Source organism: Balaenoptera ricei, chromosome 9, assembly GCF_028023285.1.
Source record: "Balaenoptera ricei isolate mBalRic1 chromosome 9, mBalRic1.hap2, whole genome shotgun sequence".
Taxonomy (NCBI): Eukaryota; Metazoa; Chordata; class Mammalia; order Artiodactyla; family Balaenopteridae; genus Balaenoptera; species Balaenoptera ricei.
In genome coordinates this window covers 21,644,762-21,663,831 of record NC_082647.1, presented here as the reverse complement: position 1 = coordinate 21,663,831, position 19,070 = coordinate 21,644,762, and the positions used below count along the sequence as shown (strand labels likewise).

Here is a 19,070-nt window from a genome sequence, read left to right as displayed (position 1 = left end):
CTTATGTTAATTTGTGATGTCATACATTTTAATATCAATATTGGGGAGTGGAAAAGTCAGTACTGTTGCCTGTGTATACAGCGATGTTCAGCAAATGGATTTTACCGCTGAATTATTTCAATTAGTAGATGTTTCTTGGTCTGAGAGTCAAGAGAATTGTATTTTATTCTAGCTTTTGCTACCAAGTAGATGTGTAAACTTGAGAACAATGTATTTTTAATGTTCCCAGGTCTTTTCTTAGTTTTTAATAAAATGAAGCAGTTTGACTAGAGCAAGGTGGGGAGCATTATTATTTAGCATTTTCAAACTAGGACCCTTTTGTCACAGAGCATCTCACAGAACTGCTGCATATTTTGCTTTGAAAAACACTGACATAGAGGATCCAGTTCTAATGTTCTGTGATTACTACATTAGTGAATATTCTCCAAAACAGGAACTTCAGAGAACTTCCTCCATTCAGTAATGGAGGGTGGTGCTCAGCAGCTAAGGAATTTATTATTTTCTAAAAAAGACATTTATTTACAGTAAGAATGAAAGAAGTCTGTTGTGAGCTTTTTTATTGTGAATAGATAAATGTGATATCTCTTTCAGCCGTTGATTTAAGCCTTCATATATGCTGAACCTGTTTCATAACACGAAGTAGGTTGTTCTTAAGTGAGATTTTTGATGGACATTAAAGAACTTCAGAACTCAGTTCTAACAAATTCAGATTATTTTATGAGGGTGACCAGAACTTTAAGATTTGATGTGAACAAATTTATAATTTTTTGTTGGTAATTAGACATTGTGTTAATTTCCTTGCTACAATTGTATTAACATTATGTTTGCTGCTAATTTTCTAAGATAGAATGCCTAAAAAGCAATGTCTTTCAGGTCTTGCGTCTATAAGAATGATCAAGCTGCAAAGGATAATCCAAGTAAAAGTCTTCAGGAGGAAGAACCATGTCCAAGATTTGCCCATCAGCTTGTATACGATGAGTTACACAAGGTATACTAACTACATTGACCTGTAAACTTTCTGTGATGTACAATTGGAAAGAATCTCAAAATATATGTTTCTGATTATTTTTAAGTAGATTTGAATAAAAATTACTGACATTTACTAGAATACGTAGCAGACATTTGATATCACTGTCCCTAAAATTCCTTAAGAGAATAAACATTTTTGCATAGTCCACAGTTCCTGACACTTTTCTTCTTATGAAAATGGTCAGTGGTTGCTGCTTCTTAGCTGCATAGATCTGATACGTAGCATGGCCTACTGTTTCTGTCAATACAATATGAATATTCAAGTAGAAGATGTACAGTTTTCAGCACTTGTATACCTTTTTCCATGATATGAAAAAGTATATATAACTTCCTGATTTTAGATTTTCCCATTGTGTAAGAAGTCTTTTTATCTTTATTTTTCCTATCTATGATTGACATAATCTGTTCCATCAGCCTATGAAAACAGTCCTGAATTCTGAAGTTTTAGTGTCCCTAAGTGTTCAGAGTGGTTTCTTAAGCTATTTCTCCCTTAAATTTTACATGTTGTATAATGATTGGGCTCAGATTACATAGTAAATTACTGACAGAACCTGTATTCTTTCTGTTTAGGCCATAGATGATTATTTAAATCCTCTATCATTTGAGAACTTTAGGTAAAAGATACCATGAGAGTAAATAAAAGCCCTTTCTCTGAGAGTCTCCCAAATTAAAGGATAAGTGAATTTCCATCTATAGGACAGAAATAAATAATATCTTTGTTGTATAACACTACTGGTTATAAATGTTTTCAAAATTTCAAGAACTGCTTTAACACTTGGAGTACAGAATATTACTAAAGCTGTAATTATAATAGTGAAATCATTATAGTATTCCTTTTACATTTCTTATTTGATATTAATTGAATAATAGAAAAATATTTTAAAAGTTATTTCACAAATCATATATGCCATTTAAAAATATTCAGCATTAAGGCTAAAGCAAAAGTAAGATGCTAAAATTTTTAAAGTTTCTAGTTACTGTTGACCTTCAGTGATTCAATTTGTGTGTCAGTTTTTTAAAAGATATCATTTTTTATTATGATCAACACTTGATTAACTTGATAATCCCCATTATTTGTTGCCCTAAGCAAACTCAGTATCTTGGAATAGCTTCTTACTATCATTGCTTTTGTTTTATGTCTTCCATTGTCAGTGTAACTGTGGTGATACAACTTATTTTAATAGAAAATGTAATTTAAGGAAGTAGTCACAGTACTTTAAAGTAAAATGGAAACTTGAGAAAAAGCAGAAGCAGCCTTTAGTAGACATGTAATAATGTTTTAGTCTTTAGTAAAGCTAAAGAAGTTACTTGTTACACACTACTACCAAAATGAAGAAATTTTACTTTGACTTTCGTAGTTTCTTGAGTATGCATGCATTTTTTAAAAATCTGGTTTGTTTTATTTATTACAGGTTCATTATTTATTTGGTGGGAATCCAGGAAAATCTTGCTCCCCAAAGATGAGATTAGATGACTTCTGGTCACTGAAATTGTGTAGGCCTTCAAAAGATTACTTACTGAGGCATTGCAAGTACCTCATAAGAAAACACAGGTATAAAAATAAATCACTGAAAACTTTTATTTAGCATTATCAGCTATTGTTGGTATTACCTAAGCTTTGGAGGTGTGACTTTGTCTTTGGAAATTTAGTGGCATGACACTGTAAGTACTGTGAAGATCATGACTTTTGTAAATGCCCTGTTCTCCTTATTTTTGCTTTCTTCTTTCAAAGGACGGTACAAAGTGAAGATAGATCTTGATGCTAAAAATTATTAAAGATAGAGCAAGGATATTTTGCAGCTGTTAATGGAAAAAGTTTCTATGAACGTGATGAACCTACCTCCAAGTAACTCAAGGCCTAACCACTACAGATTATATCAGTTCTAGATTATTGGCATGTGACTGACCTATTGATAACTCTCTTAACAGTGAATGTGATGATATAGTTGAGTAAATAATCTCTTTATAATTTGATATTTCAGAATGCAACTTCAAATATGATTATAGCTTTACATCATTACTTTTGCCATTTAATTGCAAAATCACGTAATCAAACATTTTCATATATCTCCTCGGTCATGTTTGCTTTTTAGCCTTAGCAGGTGATAAGCTGAAAAATGTAGAAAAATACATCTATCCCTTTGGTTACTGGTAGTGGTAGATCGTAATAAAAATTTACAATTTGGAGGGAGAGAAGTTTATCTTTTAATGATGATAATAGGTACCATTTATGAGCAATTTTGTGTGCTAGATCCTGCATATTATTCTCAATCATAATGGGTTTTTTTTCCTACTTCAGATACAACAACTATAGTTAGAATGTTGAGTTGAGCTTTTAAAAGAAACTTCCTGACCAAAAGCCCACTAGAGATTAAAGAAGGTTGTCTAGTGCTGTATGTAAAGAATTCGAACTTACTTATAAACACTTTCCTCTGGCTTTTAATTAGAAAAGTAATCCATGGTTAGTAAAGGAAAAAAAAAAAAGTCCTCTCTCCCCACCACAAAGAATTGAATCATCCCTCATCCCACCATTCAGGAATAATATTTTGGTGTGTATCCCTTGAATTGTATGTGCACAAACAGAATTTTTGTTTGTTTTAAAAATAAGAATCATCTTGCTTTGAATCTTATGTCTTTTAATGAGTGATGTATTATAAACATCTTATTACCATGGTAAAAAATAAAAATACAAATCATAATTATAATGGCTACATAGTGTTCTACTCTGTGTAAGTTACTTAACTAGTCTCCTTTTGTTGAATATTTAGATTATTTCCAACTTATTTGCAATTATAAATAACACTGTAGTTAATGTTATTATATACTTCCATATGCACCCCTATCCAAAATTTCTGTAGGATAACGATAGAATTGATGAATTATACATTGCCCTCCAGAAAGTTAATTTTCATTCCTTCTGGAAGTAAGTAGAATTATTCATTTTCCCACAACCAACCCATCCTAAGAAGTATTATTATTTTTGATCTTTGGCAGTCATTTTTCTCCTTTAAAAATCTATCAGTGGACAGGTGAAATGACAATTTATAGGAATCTGAAATATATATTACGGCATGTTTTAAGTTTCAAGTACAAAACATCATTAGTGACTTGTGCTAGTAAAGGCACAAAGTGAAGAATGAAAGTGGATAAGGAAAATAATAATCAGTAACAAATTATTTAAATTTTTAATTACATTATGAAAGACTCTAGCAAATCTTGTGAGTGTGAGAATGATTCATGAAATAAAGTGACTGAAGTTGAAAGGCAGCAAGTTTCTGTGATTGGGCAAATAATCGACCTTTGAAATTTGCTACGATTTAGTTAAAATATAAATTTTAAAGTATAAATTTTAGTTAAAATATAAATTTGGAGGGAGAGAAGTATATTGAATGCCAAGAAAGTGTCTTTGTTCTTAATGGTGCCACATAATACAGAAAATAAAGTGCCACTGTTTTTTCCTGTAGCATTCAAGTTTCCAAATATATTGATGATTTGGGGGTGGAAAGGGGCAAAAGAAAAAAATTTTAATACGATTAGTTCCTTGTTCCTTTAGGTAGAGGGCAGAATTGTTGGCTGAAATATAATTCTAGACTGCAGACACAAGTCCAGTAATAAGTTTTTGCAGGCTAACAAAAAAGCTTAAAAAAGAAAAGAGAGAACACACTTTCCAGGAAAATGGATCCCTTTGCTGGATTTATTTAATAGTACAGTAGGTGTGTGTTGGTTAAGTTGTCAGGTTACAAGGATAAAGACATACTTAGGATATCTCACTGAAAAAGAATTTATTATGAGAATATCCAGAGAATTAAGGTGCTTCCTCAGCACTTGAACAGTGAGGCCTGGTGGAGAATTGTTTAGGATACTGAGACAATTCTGATAGCTAGGAGCTACTGAAGTAGTTTTCCTTGTAACTGAGCCTCTCTCTTTCTGCTTCTTTCTGTCTGTTTTTCCTGTTCTACTTCCTGACTCTGCTTTCCCTTAACGGCTTCGGTAGGTGGCTAGGTAGCTAGGTAGTAGGAAGGAAGGGAGAGAAGGATAGGAAGAGAAGGAATCTGTCATCTCATATCTTCTGCTTATTGCCTTCTGTGTTTTGCATGTTTTTTGTGTCCTTGTGTATCTCACATTGAGATTCTCTAAATGTATCTTCTTAGAGAGAGTTCCCTAGAGAGAGTATCCCTATTGGAAAGAATTCTGCCAGGCCACTTTATAAATTGCTCATCAAGCTCAAGACGATTGCTTTTGGCTCAGGTGCCAGAACTCTGGTCTAATTCATCGTGGACAAGATGGTAGAGTAACATGCACCTAAGACTCTCATCTGAGGGTTGTAAGGCTGGCTGACAATCAGGGTACTATCTGGTACAAGAAAACTGTAATATTTTGCCAGTCTTTGCCCCTCCAGGTACCCTATCACTGAGATTAGCTCTAAAGATAGGAAATTATTGATGCCATCAGCTGAACACAGTTGTGAAAGGCTCTTCACTATTTTCCTTTCCCAAATGAAATTAAATGTCTTCTTTCTGTATAATATTTTGAAAAGCATACCAGTTTATTAGAAATAAATACATATATAATTATGCTGTTACAAAAGGAATTATCATTATTTAAGTAGATATATAGTCCCAAGCAGACTTTTTTAATTTAAGAAAATTCATTGTTTCCTTTCAGCTTTGGAATCAGAGAGACTCGTGTTTAGTTCTACTTCTGCCACTTACTAGGTCTTAGCTTGGCCAAGTTCATTTACTAGGCTCAGTTCCTCATCTTTTTTTTTTTAAATGATGATAAACTTGTCATCATAGAGTTATGGGAGGATAAATGAAATGATACATGTAAGATACTTGATACAGTGTCTAGCACAAAACAAATGATTGATAAATGATTGCTACAGTTGTTATTACTGACTGAGACATGGAAATAATCTCATTAAAAATATCTAATCAGTGTTAATGATACTCATTAAAAGAAACTATACTCATTTCACTTTCTGAAGTATCTGTTAAACACCTCCAGTGGAAAGTGTATGACACAAATCTAGGAAAGTATTTTTTTTTATCTCTACTTGTTTTTTTATGAAACATATTTGGCTATTTTGCACTTCTGTCATATAAAATATTTGACATATTCACTATGTTTTGTAGTTGATTTAATCTTAGCTTATAGTTCTAAGAGGAGGGTCGGAAATGCTCTTATCCAGTCTCTAGCACCACAGCCTGACATTACCATTACATCTCCAGGGACTCCACGTGTACACTATTTATATATGTGTCAGTATTCTTACTTCTGGATTGTTAAACACAGGTTTTTTAGATATCCACAATATCTTCTCAGATACAGAGTATTCCACTCTGGGTTTAAAAGACATTTCTGATGTTTTTTCATAACTCTAGACAATTATTATTCTTGTCTACATTTTCTAGGTTTGAAGAGAAGGCCCAAATGGATCCCCTTAGTGCTCTGAAATATCTACAAAATGATCTTTATATAACTGTGGATCATTCAGACCCAGAAGAGACAAAAGAGGTAAAGGTGGTAATAAACTTCAGAAATTGAACGTTTAAAAAAATGTCTTTCTAACTTATATTTGTTGACTTTGCTCTTGGGTGTTTAAAGGAAAGTGAGGAAAATATGATGACACTAAAAATCTTAAAAATGGTACAGAGCAGATGAAATAAAAATTGAGTAGACATATTTGCATGTGGTAATCTAAGATTCAGGTCACACAAAAACCTGTGATCCACTCAAAAGGATTCTCAGATATAAAGTTTTAAGTAGTCATTAGATTTTGTATTGGGAAGGAAATAGAAAATTTTACTTCTACCATAGTTCCATACTTCTTTTACTTAAGGGTTACATAAAGTTCAGTATAAACTTTTTCTACTGATACTCCAAAATCCCCTAAAAGAAGAAAGAAGACTCTCCTTTATTGTAAGGAGAAAGTGAAGAGAGGTTGGTGGGAGTAGAATCTTTGCTGGCTTGATATTTAGTTGTATGAATGTTGTAGCAGTACAGTTTTACCATAGGCTACTAACTTCGTTCATCAGTAGCCCCTAAGCTTGAGAACTTAGTAACAGATCATTACTTTTCAGTTTTTTTGATACATAACATGGGATGGAAGCAACTGTTTCTAAGATTTAATATTCTTAGGGCATATTTGCATATCCACAGTGTGTGAATATACCTGCAATGAGTTTCATGGTCTTACAACCTCTCTTCCAACTTCTAAGATTCCTTTTGTCACTTCTTCCTTTTGCCAACTATTCTTGTTCATAGTTCATCTAGCAACATCTGAACTGCAATCCATTTTACCTTCCATTCTCAGAATTGGTGATTATATGTAGTTCTGTTCCTTACATCTATTTCCCTGTTAGCTGTTGCTGTGCTTTGGCTTTGTAATAGCAACATCAAGCAGTGTTTTTCTCTGTTCAGCATTGACACAGGTATCAGACTGAATGACTTTCAGGCACCAGGTTCATTTTACTTTCAAGCAGAAGAGCCTGCATGTCCTTGGCACCAAAACAAAGAAATACTCTTTCATAGTTGCTTACTGTGAAAATAAGCCCTAGTTCTCTTACTCAGTATTGGTTACAACCCTTCAGTAGGTGGAGAATCAGCAGAACACACTTTAAAACCCCCTGAAAAAGGACAGTTAATTGTCTTTTCTTGAGTCTTCAGTCAGTTCATGATACTATTTGAAATAGGGAGAATTGTCACGATTTTGCCAAGTAGCAGAATATATTTGGTTTAATCTGTTATGGCTTATAAACTGAACATAGTTGTGAAGAGTCCATTAATGTTCATTTTGTTAGACCATGCACTTGAGAGTTATAAATGGAAAGGATTTTCTTGTGTTTTCACCATAGTCTGTCTAAAATGGCTATAATCCGGGAACATTCATTTTTCTTTTATTTTTTAAAACCAAACCAAAACAAAATACTTCAAAGTAAATAATTTCAGCTGTGTGAGTTGCAAGTAGTCCAAAGAAAACAGACCGTTTGCTCTTAAAGCTAAGCTAGTAGGAAAGTCCAGGACAGGGAAGTATCTCAAGTTCAAACAGTCATTTTAAGAATTTTGGTAGTGGGTTTCTCTTTTCCTGAAGAGTATCAAATCGTGATTTTGTATGCCACAGACTTCCACTCCATTTCTGAAAAGCTGTATCTATCAAGAGTTGTTTAACCCTAGTAGAAGTTAGTAAAAATGATGTTATTCATGTGTATGTCAGTATCAGAATCACTTTAGAAACTTCTTCAGAACAGTACCCTCACCCTAAGATTCTCCTCTGTCTGCTCTTTTACAATGGAAAACTGAAAACACACCTAAAAAATTGAGAATTACTGGTCTGTAAGGTTATTCTTTTGTTTAAAAATGTGTGAACAGATTTCGTTTTGGGAAAGAAATCCCTTGGTGACAGCTCCAGTATATATATGTACTTACAGTATCTGTTAGTGAGGCATATAGATCTGCGCTTTTCATTGTAAGAAATCATTCCCCTTTTTGAGAAAGGCCTTACTGCTCTTCATTTTCTGTAGTAGCTTGGTTTTGTTCTCTATGCATGTTTTACAAATTTTTCATCATATTAAATGATTTTGTCAGCAACCAGAAGTGGTTTTTAGATTTTTCTCCCCATTTTTTGGGTCATCATTGTGTCTGTTAGTCACAAAATGCTGGTGGACTATCAACTAATAATGGTTCTTTGCTTTCTTCCAGTCTCCAGAGCATGGGTTCTAAATTGGTGATGAGCTTATAATAAAGTTTATGAACATTATATTTTTTTCTAGAAAAGGGCCAAGAAAAGGATGCCTAAACTGATTCTACCATTTTCAGAGAGGATTCTGTAATAGAGAAGGAACAAGAAAAACAAGTTTTCAGCCAGTATTGCACACTTTGTATTAATTATCTTTCTACTGAGCTTCCAAAGTACCGGTGTCATTTATTTAACAGATTGTGTAGAGTTTCTACAATATGCCAGGCATTCTTCTAGGTACAAGAGATATACCAGTGAACCAAACAAGATACTTGCCCAGGAGGTACTTACATACTAGTGGGGAGGAACAATAAACATATTAAATAAATTATACCGTGCATTAGAATTTGATAAGTGTTATAGGAAAGTTAAAAAGAGATCAAAAATATAAGGGGACTTCCCTGGTGGCGCAGTGATTCAGAATCCGCCTGCCAACGCAGGGGACCCGGGTTCAAGCCCTGGTCCGGGAAGATCCCACATGCCGCGGAGCAACTAAGCCCGTGCACCACAACTACTGAGCCTGCGCTCTAGAGCCCGCGAACCACAACTACTGAAGCCCTCAAGCCACAACTATGGAAGCCCGCGTGCCTAGAGCCCTTGCTCTGCGACAAGAGAAGCCACCACAATGAGAAGCCCGCGCACCGCAATGAAGAGTAGCCCCCGCTTGCCGCAACTAGAGAAAGCCCGCGCGCAGCAACGAAGACCCAACGCAGCCAAAAATAAATAAATAAAATCTACGTTAAAAAAAAAAAAAAAAAAAGAAAGAAAAAAAAAATATATATATATATATAAGGGGTAAGAATTGGGCAGTTGCAGTATTAAATAGAATAATCATAATAGACCTCATTTGGAAATCAGATTTGCACAAAGACTTGAAGAATATGAGGGAGTGATCTAAGTAGATAATTTGGGGAAGATAATTCCTAGCAAAGGGAGGGCTAGAACAGAGACCCTGGGATGAGAATATTTGGCTTTGTTTAGAACAGCAAGGAGATACTTGTGGCTGGAGTAGAGGTAAGGAGAGTGAAAGTAGTCAGAGATGAGGTCCAAGAGGTAAGAGCAGGGATTGGCAGAACAGGTTATGAATGACTTTGTAAGTCATTATTAGGACTTTGGCTTTTACTCTGAATAGGGAGCCGGTTCAGGGTATTGTCCATGCAGAGGAGTGATATCATCTGCTTTATGTTTTAATTTGGTCACTCTGACTATTGAGAATAGACTAAAAGGGAACAAGGATGGGGGCAAAGAGAACTATGAGGGAGGTGTAGAAATCTAAGCAAGGGGGATTGTTGCTCAGAGCAAAGTAGTAGCAATAGAAATGGTGAGAAGTAAAATAGATCAGATTCTCTCCCTCCCTCCCTCCCTCTCTCTCTCTCTCTCTCTCTCTCTCTCTCTCTCTATATATATATATATATATACACACACACATACATATATATACACACATATATATATGTATGTATGTATGTATATACTTTTTTGGCTGCATTGGGTCTTTGTTGCTGCACGTGGGCTTTCTCTAGTTGCAGCGAGCGGGAGATACTCTTCGTTGCGGTGCGCAGGCTTCTCATTGGGTGGCTTCTCTTGTGGAGCACGGGCTCTAGGCACATGGGCTTCAGTAGTTGCGGTGCGTGAACTCAGCAGTTGTGGCACACGGGCTCTAGAGTGCAGGCTCAGTAGTTGTGGCACACAGGCTTTTAGTTGCTCTGAGGCATGTGGGATCTTCCTGGACCAGGGATGGAACCCGTGTCCCCTGCATTGACAGGCGGATTCTTAACCACTCCACCACCAAGGAAGTCCCCTCAATATATTTTAAAGGTAGAACCAACGGAATTTTATGATTGGATGTAGGGTTTGAAAGAAATTACTCCAAAGTTTTGAGCCTGAAAAACTAGAAGGATGGAGTTACTGTCAACTGAAATGAGAAGGTGGAGCCTCCTGACTGGAATCAGGAGTTTAATTTTGCATATGTTCAGTTTGAGATGCCTGTGAAACAGCCAGCTTGAGATGTTGAAGTGATAGTTGGATATTCAAGTCTGAAGCTGGGGAGAAAGGACTGACTTTATTCAGATTGTGTACTATTACTCAGTACCTGTTGAAACTCTAGGCCAGTACATCGTAATGCCACTTATTTAACTGGATGGTTAAAATAACAGTTTTCTCCCCATCCTTCTGTTTAGAGCCAATGAAGTTTATCTTTCATCTTAGAAGTTAGAAAAGAGCAACAAATTAACCCCAAATAAGTATTCACTAGAATATAGGAAATTAATAAAATAGGAAACAGTAGAAAAAATGTAAAAAGTGAAAAGTTTGCTCTTTGAAAAAGTGACTAAAATTGGTCAACCTCTAGCAAGACTTACCAAGGAAACAAATAATGAAAACATAAATTATCAACATCACAAATGAAAAGGGGAGATCATTACAGCCCTACCTACATTAAAAGTGTACTAAGGAGATACTATGAACAAGTTTGTCAACAAATTCAGCAACTTGATGAAATGGACAAATTTCTTGAAAGATACAACTTACCAAAACTAACACAAGAAGAATTAGAAAATCTTAAGGAACTCCATATCAATTACAGAGATTGAATTTGTAATTGAAAACTTTCCAAGAGAGAAAATACTAGGCCTGGATGGCTATATCAGTAAATTCTATCAACCCTTTAAGGAAGAAAAAAATGCCAATTTGGTATAGATTCGTAGAAATCAGAATAAGACAGAACACCTTCTAAATCCTTTTACGAAGCAGCTTAACTCTGATGTAAAAACCCAAAAAAGACATTACGAGCAAAGAAAATTACAGACCAATACCCCTGTGAATGTAGATACAAAATTCTTAAGAAAATTTTAGTTAATTGAATCCAACAATATATAAAAAGGTTAATGCACAATAGCCAAGAGGGGGTTTATGCTAGGAGTACAAGGTTGGTTTCACATTTGAAAATCAGTATATTTCACCACATAGGCAGAATGAAAGAGAAAAACCACAGATCATCTCAATAAGTGAAGAAAAGCATTTGACAGAATGCAAAACCCATTGATGATAAAAATTCTTAACAAACCAGGAATAAAAGGAAACATCATAAATCTCATAAAGGACATCTGTGAAAAACATACAGCTAGTACCATAGTTAATTGTAAAACATTAAACCCTTTCCCCTAAGATTATGACAAGGAAAGGTTGTCTGCTTCAACACCTCTGTTCAGCATTGTGCCAGAAGTCCTAGCTAGTACGATATGGTAAGAAAAAGAAACAGCATATAGATTTGAAAGGAGGAAGTAAAATTGTTTGCATTTTTAGATGACAAAGAAATTAAAGAATAGCTAAGTAAATGGAGAAATAAATCACAGTTGTGGTTTGAAAGACTAAAAAGTGTTGAGATGCCCATTCTCCCCAAATTGGTTTATAATTTAATGCAGTTCCTTTCAATATTCCAGCCAGTTTGGGTTTCTTTGTTGTTGTTGAGGAGATAGACAAACTTATTCTAAAATTTAGTCGAAATGCAACGGCTCTGGACTAGCTAAAACAATCTTGAAAAAAGAAAAAGTTGGAAGTCTCATACTTACTACCTGATTTCAGGACTCTGTATAGAGCCATAGTAATCAAGGTGGTGTGGTACTGCCTTAAGGATAGACAAATAGATCAATAGAACAGAATAGAGTTCAGAAACAGACTCATATATATGCAGTCAGTTTATTTTTTTGACCAGAGCACCAAGTCCAATAAGGAAAGTTTTTTTTAACAAATAGTGCTAAATAACTGGATATCTCAACCCCTATTTCACTCTTAACACAAAAATTAAGATGGATTATGGATCTAAGTATAAAACCCAAAACAATGAAACTTTAAGAAGAAAACAGATTATCTTCACAACCTTGGGATAAGCAAAGCTTTCTTGGACATGACACAAAAGGCACTAATCATAAAAAGTTGACAAATTGGACTTCAACAAAATTAAAATTTCTACTCATTAAAAGACACTATCAAAAAAAAATAGATGAGGGAATTCTCTGGTGGTCCAGTGAGTGGGACTTCAGGGTTTCACAGCAGAGGGCCTGGGTTCGATCCCTGGTCGGGGAACTAAGATCCCACAGGCCACACTATGTGGCCAAAAATAAAAAATAAAAATAAAAGTAGACAAGCCTCAGACCAAATAATATCTGCAGTAGATACGTCTGACAGAGGACTGATACCCAGAATATATGAAGAAGTTTCATACATTTTTAACTCTTCCTTTTATCCCATTTTTTCCTAACTAATTTGTCCAGTTTCTTACATTCAAAGGATCATTAATCAGGTGACTGATACCTGAAATTTTAAAGGCTACAAGTATTTAGTGTCAAATACGTCCTGAAGAATCAGTGGTATCAACTGCTCAAGCCTCGCAAAGTGCCAAGTAAACTCCATTGAGATTCTACTCATTTGTATACTCTTATTCCTTCCTTTAACTGACCTGTTTTCCAGCATCCTCATTCAAGATAAATATGAATAGTTCTCCTAAATTTTTATTTCTTTACCAATTTGTTAAAGTACCAGTGATGCAATAGTTTTATCTTATTTTGTCATTGTTCAGTTGCATTGTCTGATTTAAACTAACTCTGGCTAGCCTGGGAATCTAATCAACACTTACAACATTTTTTCAATGTAAAAAAGACCTTTGAGCCTTTATAATTATATAATAATACAATTATATATGACCATGGAATACCAATCTAAGTTGTAATTTAGGGGTGGCTTATGCATAATAACCATGCTTTTTTTCTCAGAGTTTGATTTACACAGAGACATCAGGTGTTTTACAGTAGCATGCATTTATTTTTGAAGTGAGAATTCGTATTTACTAGAAGTTCAGTAACTGTGTACACAGGGCATCAGTCTCTCTATATGTGATAGATTCCCAAATGAGTAATTTTCTTTTTCTTTAATCGAAGTATAGTTGATTTACAATATTATATTAGTTTCAGGTGTGTAAAATAGTGATTCAATACTTTTATAGATTATATCCCATTTAAAGTTATTATAAAATACTGGCTATATTCCCTGTGCTGTACAATGTATCTTTGTAGCTTATTTATTTTATACATAGTAGTTTGTACCTCTTAATCTTATCTCTGTCCTGCCCCTACCCCTTTCCATCTTCCCATTGGTAACCACTAGTTTGTTCTCTCTATCTGTGAGTCTTTCTGTTTTGTTTTATTCATTCATTTATTCTTTAGGTTCCATGTATAAGTGGTAACATCTGGTATTTGTCTTTCTCTGTCTGACTTATTTCACTTAGCATAATACCCTCTAGGTCCATCCATGTTGTTGCAAATGGCATTATTTCATTCTTTTTTATGGCTGAGTAGTATTCCATTGTATATATATACCACATCTTCTTTATCCATTCATCTGTTGATGGACAGTTAGGTTGCTTCCATATCAGGCTATTGTAAATCATGCTGCTGTGAACATTGGAGTGCATGTATCTTTTCAAATTAGTGTTTTCATTTTCTTTGGATGTATACTCAAGAGTGGAATTGCTGGATCATATGGTAGTGAGTAATACTTTATATTTCAGTTGACCTATTGTTCCTTAATAAATACATACTTTAATATATTTTTAAAATAAAGTAATTCCAGGACTTGGTCTAGTATTTTTGGAAAATGATAATAGCAGTCCACTAGAAAAGTCAGCATGTTGTTTAATCTAAATACGGTGTTCTTCTAGCCACTTTTTGGTGAATAGACTTATGCAACACATGTGCGGAGACATCCAGTGGCTAGTGAATGGTCGAAATTATAGGAGTTTTTTCTCCAATGTGCTTACCTAGCTAATTTGCTTTTTTCTCTTCCCCTCCACAGTTTCAGCTCCTAGCTTCAGCTCTGTTTAAATCTGGTTCAGATTTCACAGCTCTAGGTAAGTATTCCAGTGTAATTTATCCGGCCATATGCCCTAGAATTTGGGAGGTTGGATTTTGATTTCTTTTAAATGAAACATCAGATGAGATGTCATCCAAAGAAATGATGCAAGTTTCAAGGTAGCATGCAAAATTTCTAATAACCTGCTACAAGGTTATTTTCCAGGCATCAGTCACCAGTTCATGGATCAGTTTGCAGTTCCTATTACACCAATTGCTGGGTTATTATGCAAACAGATGGCAATAGAAGCCTGATCAAAATAAATTAATGTGTATAACGTTGTTTTGGAATGCAGACTGTATTACTGATATACTTACCATGAGTTAACACTTGTTGGTTGAATGGTTTTCCTCTCAGTTTGTTCTTTGTGAAATTGTGTGGTGTCAACAGAATGGTGATGGAGTGGGCAATGAAATAAATGTTTGGGAGCAGAGGAACGAATTACCTCTTTCCTGATAATGGGTATTTTTGTATGTTGGTATCTTAATTGTTCAAGTGTTTCTCAAGCATCCCAGATATGGGCATCAGTTTTCACTTCGTAGTACTCTCATTTAGTATTAATGAATTATTAAAGTAGTTAAACTAGATTGTAGTAAAGTGGGGAGTCTGTAGAAGTTCCAGAATCCAGAGCTTTAGTCAGGTGAATTTTCAAGGATCTTTTAGTTAGGATAAGTCATTATAGCTTCAGTTTTTCAACAAGATAGTAGCCTTTTGAAGTATGGGAATTTCCAGCTTTCCTCTTGTCATTATGCAGTCACACAGTGAATGCATATTAATCTCATTAATGCTGGTGCTATTTTTAATTTGCCTTAGAGTCGAGCAATAGTACCGAAATTTTCCAGCGTATGTAATATAAATACTTCTCTTTATCTTTGGAATTAAATAACACTTTGGAATATCAGTTTAATTTCTTCATTGTTTGACCTTTTGTCTCTTAAAGGTGAAACATACCTCAAAGGGAAAAAAAAGAGACATACAGTGATGGTGTTTCTCACTGGGATGGGAAATAGTAGCAGTGTCTCTTGGGGTCTTGCCCTTTGTTTTGTTTTTTCTTAATGAGTAATTGAGGCTACTCTACTGATCAAGGCAACTGCAGTCCTGAGTTCTAATTCCAGAATATGTAGGTTTCCACAGGGCAAGAGGACTGCTATAAAACGTAACTCCAGTAGGTTCTTCTAAAAATTTATATAATTGTTTACCACTATTCCATACACTCAAAGGGCTTTTAAAAAATGTTTTCAGGTTGTTAGAAATCTCAACCCTGAGATGGAGAGTCTAGTTATAGGCATTATTTTAGAAAGTTCACGCCCTTTTGAATTTTATCATTTGTAACAGGTTTAGTGATACAGGAACTGAGAGCCTTGCATATAGATACTCAGTTTGAATAAATGTGTGCCTTGTTAAGTATGGATACTGCAGCCCAGAGCCATTATTTTTATTTTAATGGTGGACAGCACTGAAATATCTCTGGCTGACTTATATTTAGCCTTTAGAACAAGAATTTTTTGGCAGTCATTTGGATATGTTAGACTGGTGTCAGCAAATGTTTTACTTTTAGCTTATTAACTCTCTTCTTCTTTCTCTGCCCTATTCACTGTCAGCTAATATATCTTGTCAGGAACGGTTTGTTTTAGTTGGATTCTAAACTTCAGATACACTGAGATCCGTACAAACACAACAGAAAAAAATACAAAAAGGGAAATTTTCTGTGGGGTTTTGTTTCCTACCTGTCTGAAGGGAGGCAGTTTAGTAGTTAAGAGATAAGAGTGTAGTATAGTGGTTAAGGGTCAGAATCTAGGTTTAGATACCAGCTCTGCCACTTGCTAATTTTAAAAGTGACTTTGAACAATTCACCTTTCTAAGCATTAAGTTCTTCATCTATAAAATGGAGGTAAGCAGAGTACTTACCTCAAGTTGTTGAGAGAATTAAGTAATTATGAAAAACAACAAAATGAAATACTTAGTAAGTGCTCCATTCAGGTACTAGTATTACTACCTTCTTTATAAATGTAATCTTTGTAACATTGGTGAATTTGGATGAGGAGCAAATTCAGGTTATATGCTAATTTTAATAAGGAGAAATTTGATATATTATTTATAAACAAAAAGTACCTTTCAAAAGGTTTCATGCCTATTTAGAGTTCCTGGTTCTTATTCTCATTCATTTCCTGTCTGATTGTTTTACCTTTATGCCACTTAGAATTGAAATCTAATGGGTTATTTTATGTATAGATGTATACACTTTTCATGTATAGATAACTGAATATTTTGTTTTCTAAATTATGTCCTGCCAAATTTGGCTCAACCAAACTGTCTGACTTCCTTCAGAATTCATCCAGTTTATCTTAACCTCTTAGAATTAAAGTATTTACTAATGTTATATGTAATTTAAAGATTTAGAAAGATGGAAAATGATTTGCAAACAGCTGGCATTATCTTAGTTTTGAAAAATGACTGACTTCGGAGAAAAATAACCTTTGGGGATCTTTAGCTTAGAGCTGCTGTGGCTGTGTCTGTGGCTGTGGGCACTTTGAAGCTTGAACTTGGGCTTTCTGCTAATTTTAAGAGCATATTTTCAGCAAGGTATGTGACAGGGAAAATCTGGTCTGTAGAAGCATATTGCCTTTCTTGGTCTTCACACCTTTCTTTAGAAGTTTTATAGTCCGTATGTGATGTGCAAGTATGAATTCAGGCAACTGTTTAAAATATTTTATGTCTAAAGTGCAGTGCTCTTTGGCAGTGTGTTTGACATTCATGAATGAGGAACCTTAGGGGTTTCACAGCATTTACTGTGCCCTTTTAACCTGTATACTTGTACTAAATCCACCAAACTTAGATTTCAGCAAGAGACTTTCTTCAGCCTCCTGTCTTTAGCCCACATGTTTACAGGTGATTTTTATATAATAATGAGTTTATTTTAGAAATAAGAAATGTAAACACAAAGAAACTTCTATCTAGGAGAAAAATGAGAATTCTTGCTATTTCTTCCTTATTACCATAAATAGGAAAAGCTACCTAGCCTGTATAGGATGTTAACTTAAAAGTATATTCCTGGGGCTTCCCTGGTGGCGCAGTGGTTGAGAATCTGCCTGCCAATGCAGGGGACACGGGTTCGAGCCCTGGTCTGGGAAGATCCCACATGCCGCGGAGCAACTGGGCCCGTGAGCCACAATTACTGAGCCTGCGCGCCTGGAGCCTGTGCTCCGCAACAAGAGAGGCCGCGATAGTGAGAGGCCCGCACACCGTGATGAAGAGTGGCCCCCGCTTGCCGCAACTAGAGAAAGCCCTCGCACAGAAACGAAGACCCAACACAGCCAAAAATAAATTAATTAATTTAAAAAAAAAAAATCTGTTAAACAAAAACAAACAAACAAACAAAAAAGTATATTCCTGGGGCTTCCCTGGTGGCGCAGTGGTTAAGAATCCACCTGCGAACGCAGGGGACACGGGTTCAAGCCCTGGGCCGGGAAGATCCCACATGCCGCAGAGCAACTAAGCCCGTGCACCACAACTGCTGAGCCTGTGCTCTAGAGCCTGCAAGCCACAACTACTGAGCCCACGTGCCATAACTGCCAAAGCCCAAGCACCTAGAGCCCATGCACTGCAACGAAGATTAGACCTCGCTTGCCACAACTAGAGGAAGCCTGCGCACAGCAATGAAGACCCAATGCAGCCAAAAAAAAGAATAAATAAAATAAATTAATTTTTTAAATAAATTTTTTAAAAAGTATATTCCTAATAGGTCACTTTCTTTTAGAGCAGTCATTGTCTTCAGTCACAGTAGTAATGATAAAGTGATAGCTAATATTTATTGAGCACTTACTGTGGGACCAGGTACTATTCTAAACACTTTACATGTCATAACTCACTTAATCTTCATAATAACCCTATGAAGTAGCACTAGTATGATCCCCTTTTATTATATGTAAAGAAACTGGAACACAGAGAGGCTAAAGTAAGTTGCCCAGGAAAAGTGCTAGTGAGTAGCAAAACCAGGATTCACACCTTAGTAGTTTGGCTTCAGAACTAAATCACTAACTGTACTACCTCTCATTGAGCTTTACCAGTTTCCACTACTCTGAGCGATAAGTTCCTCATTCCACTGTATGGTGAAAATGAAGTGAGAGAAACAGTAGTTAGGAGCATGAGATTTAAAATCAATGCAACCTTTTTTGTCCTGTCTCTACCATTTAAGTAGTCATGTTGCTGTTGATGAGTTTCCTGGTGCCCTACCCATTTTTTTTTTTTTTTCCCACCCATTTTTAATGTATTTTTTTTTTTAATATTAAGATTCTGTTTGAACAACTTCCCTCAGTCCCTGCCTGCTTCCCTCAAATGTAACCACTTGTATTTGGCAGATCTTTATACACCAACATACAGGTAGAGTTGATTCCCATTA

The 19,070-nt window shown here is 35.2% G+C and overlaps 1 protein-coding gene across 3 annotated transcripts in view; it reads left to right on the top strand.

Moving 5' to 3' along the window:
* The window catches only part of MKLN1 (muskelin 1), a 361,821-nt gene that overhangs the window by 329,737 nt on the left and 13,014 nt on the right, over positions 1–19,070 (top strand). For all 3 annotated transcript variants that reach the window (XM_059933366.1, XM_059933367.1, XM_059933365.1), the window contains 4 exons: positions 874–988; positions 2,442–2,581; positions 6,444–6,546; positions 14,615–14,669. In XM_059933366.1, coding sequence (XP_059789349.1) covers positions 874–988; positions 2,442–2,581; positions 6,444–6,546; positions 14,615–14,669 — 413 coding nt within the window. The remainder of the gene's footprint in view (positions 1–873; positions 989–2,441; positions 2,582–6,443; positions 6,547–14,614; positions 14,670–19,070) is intronic.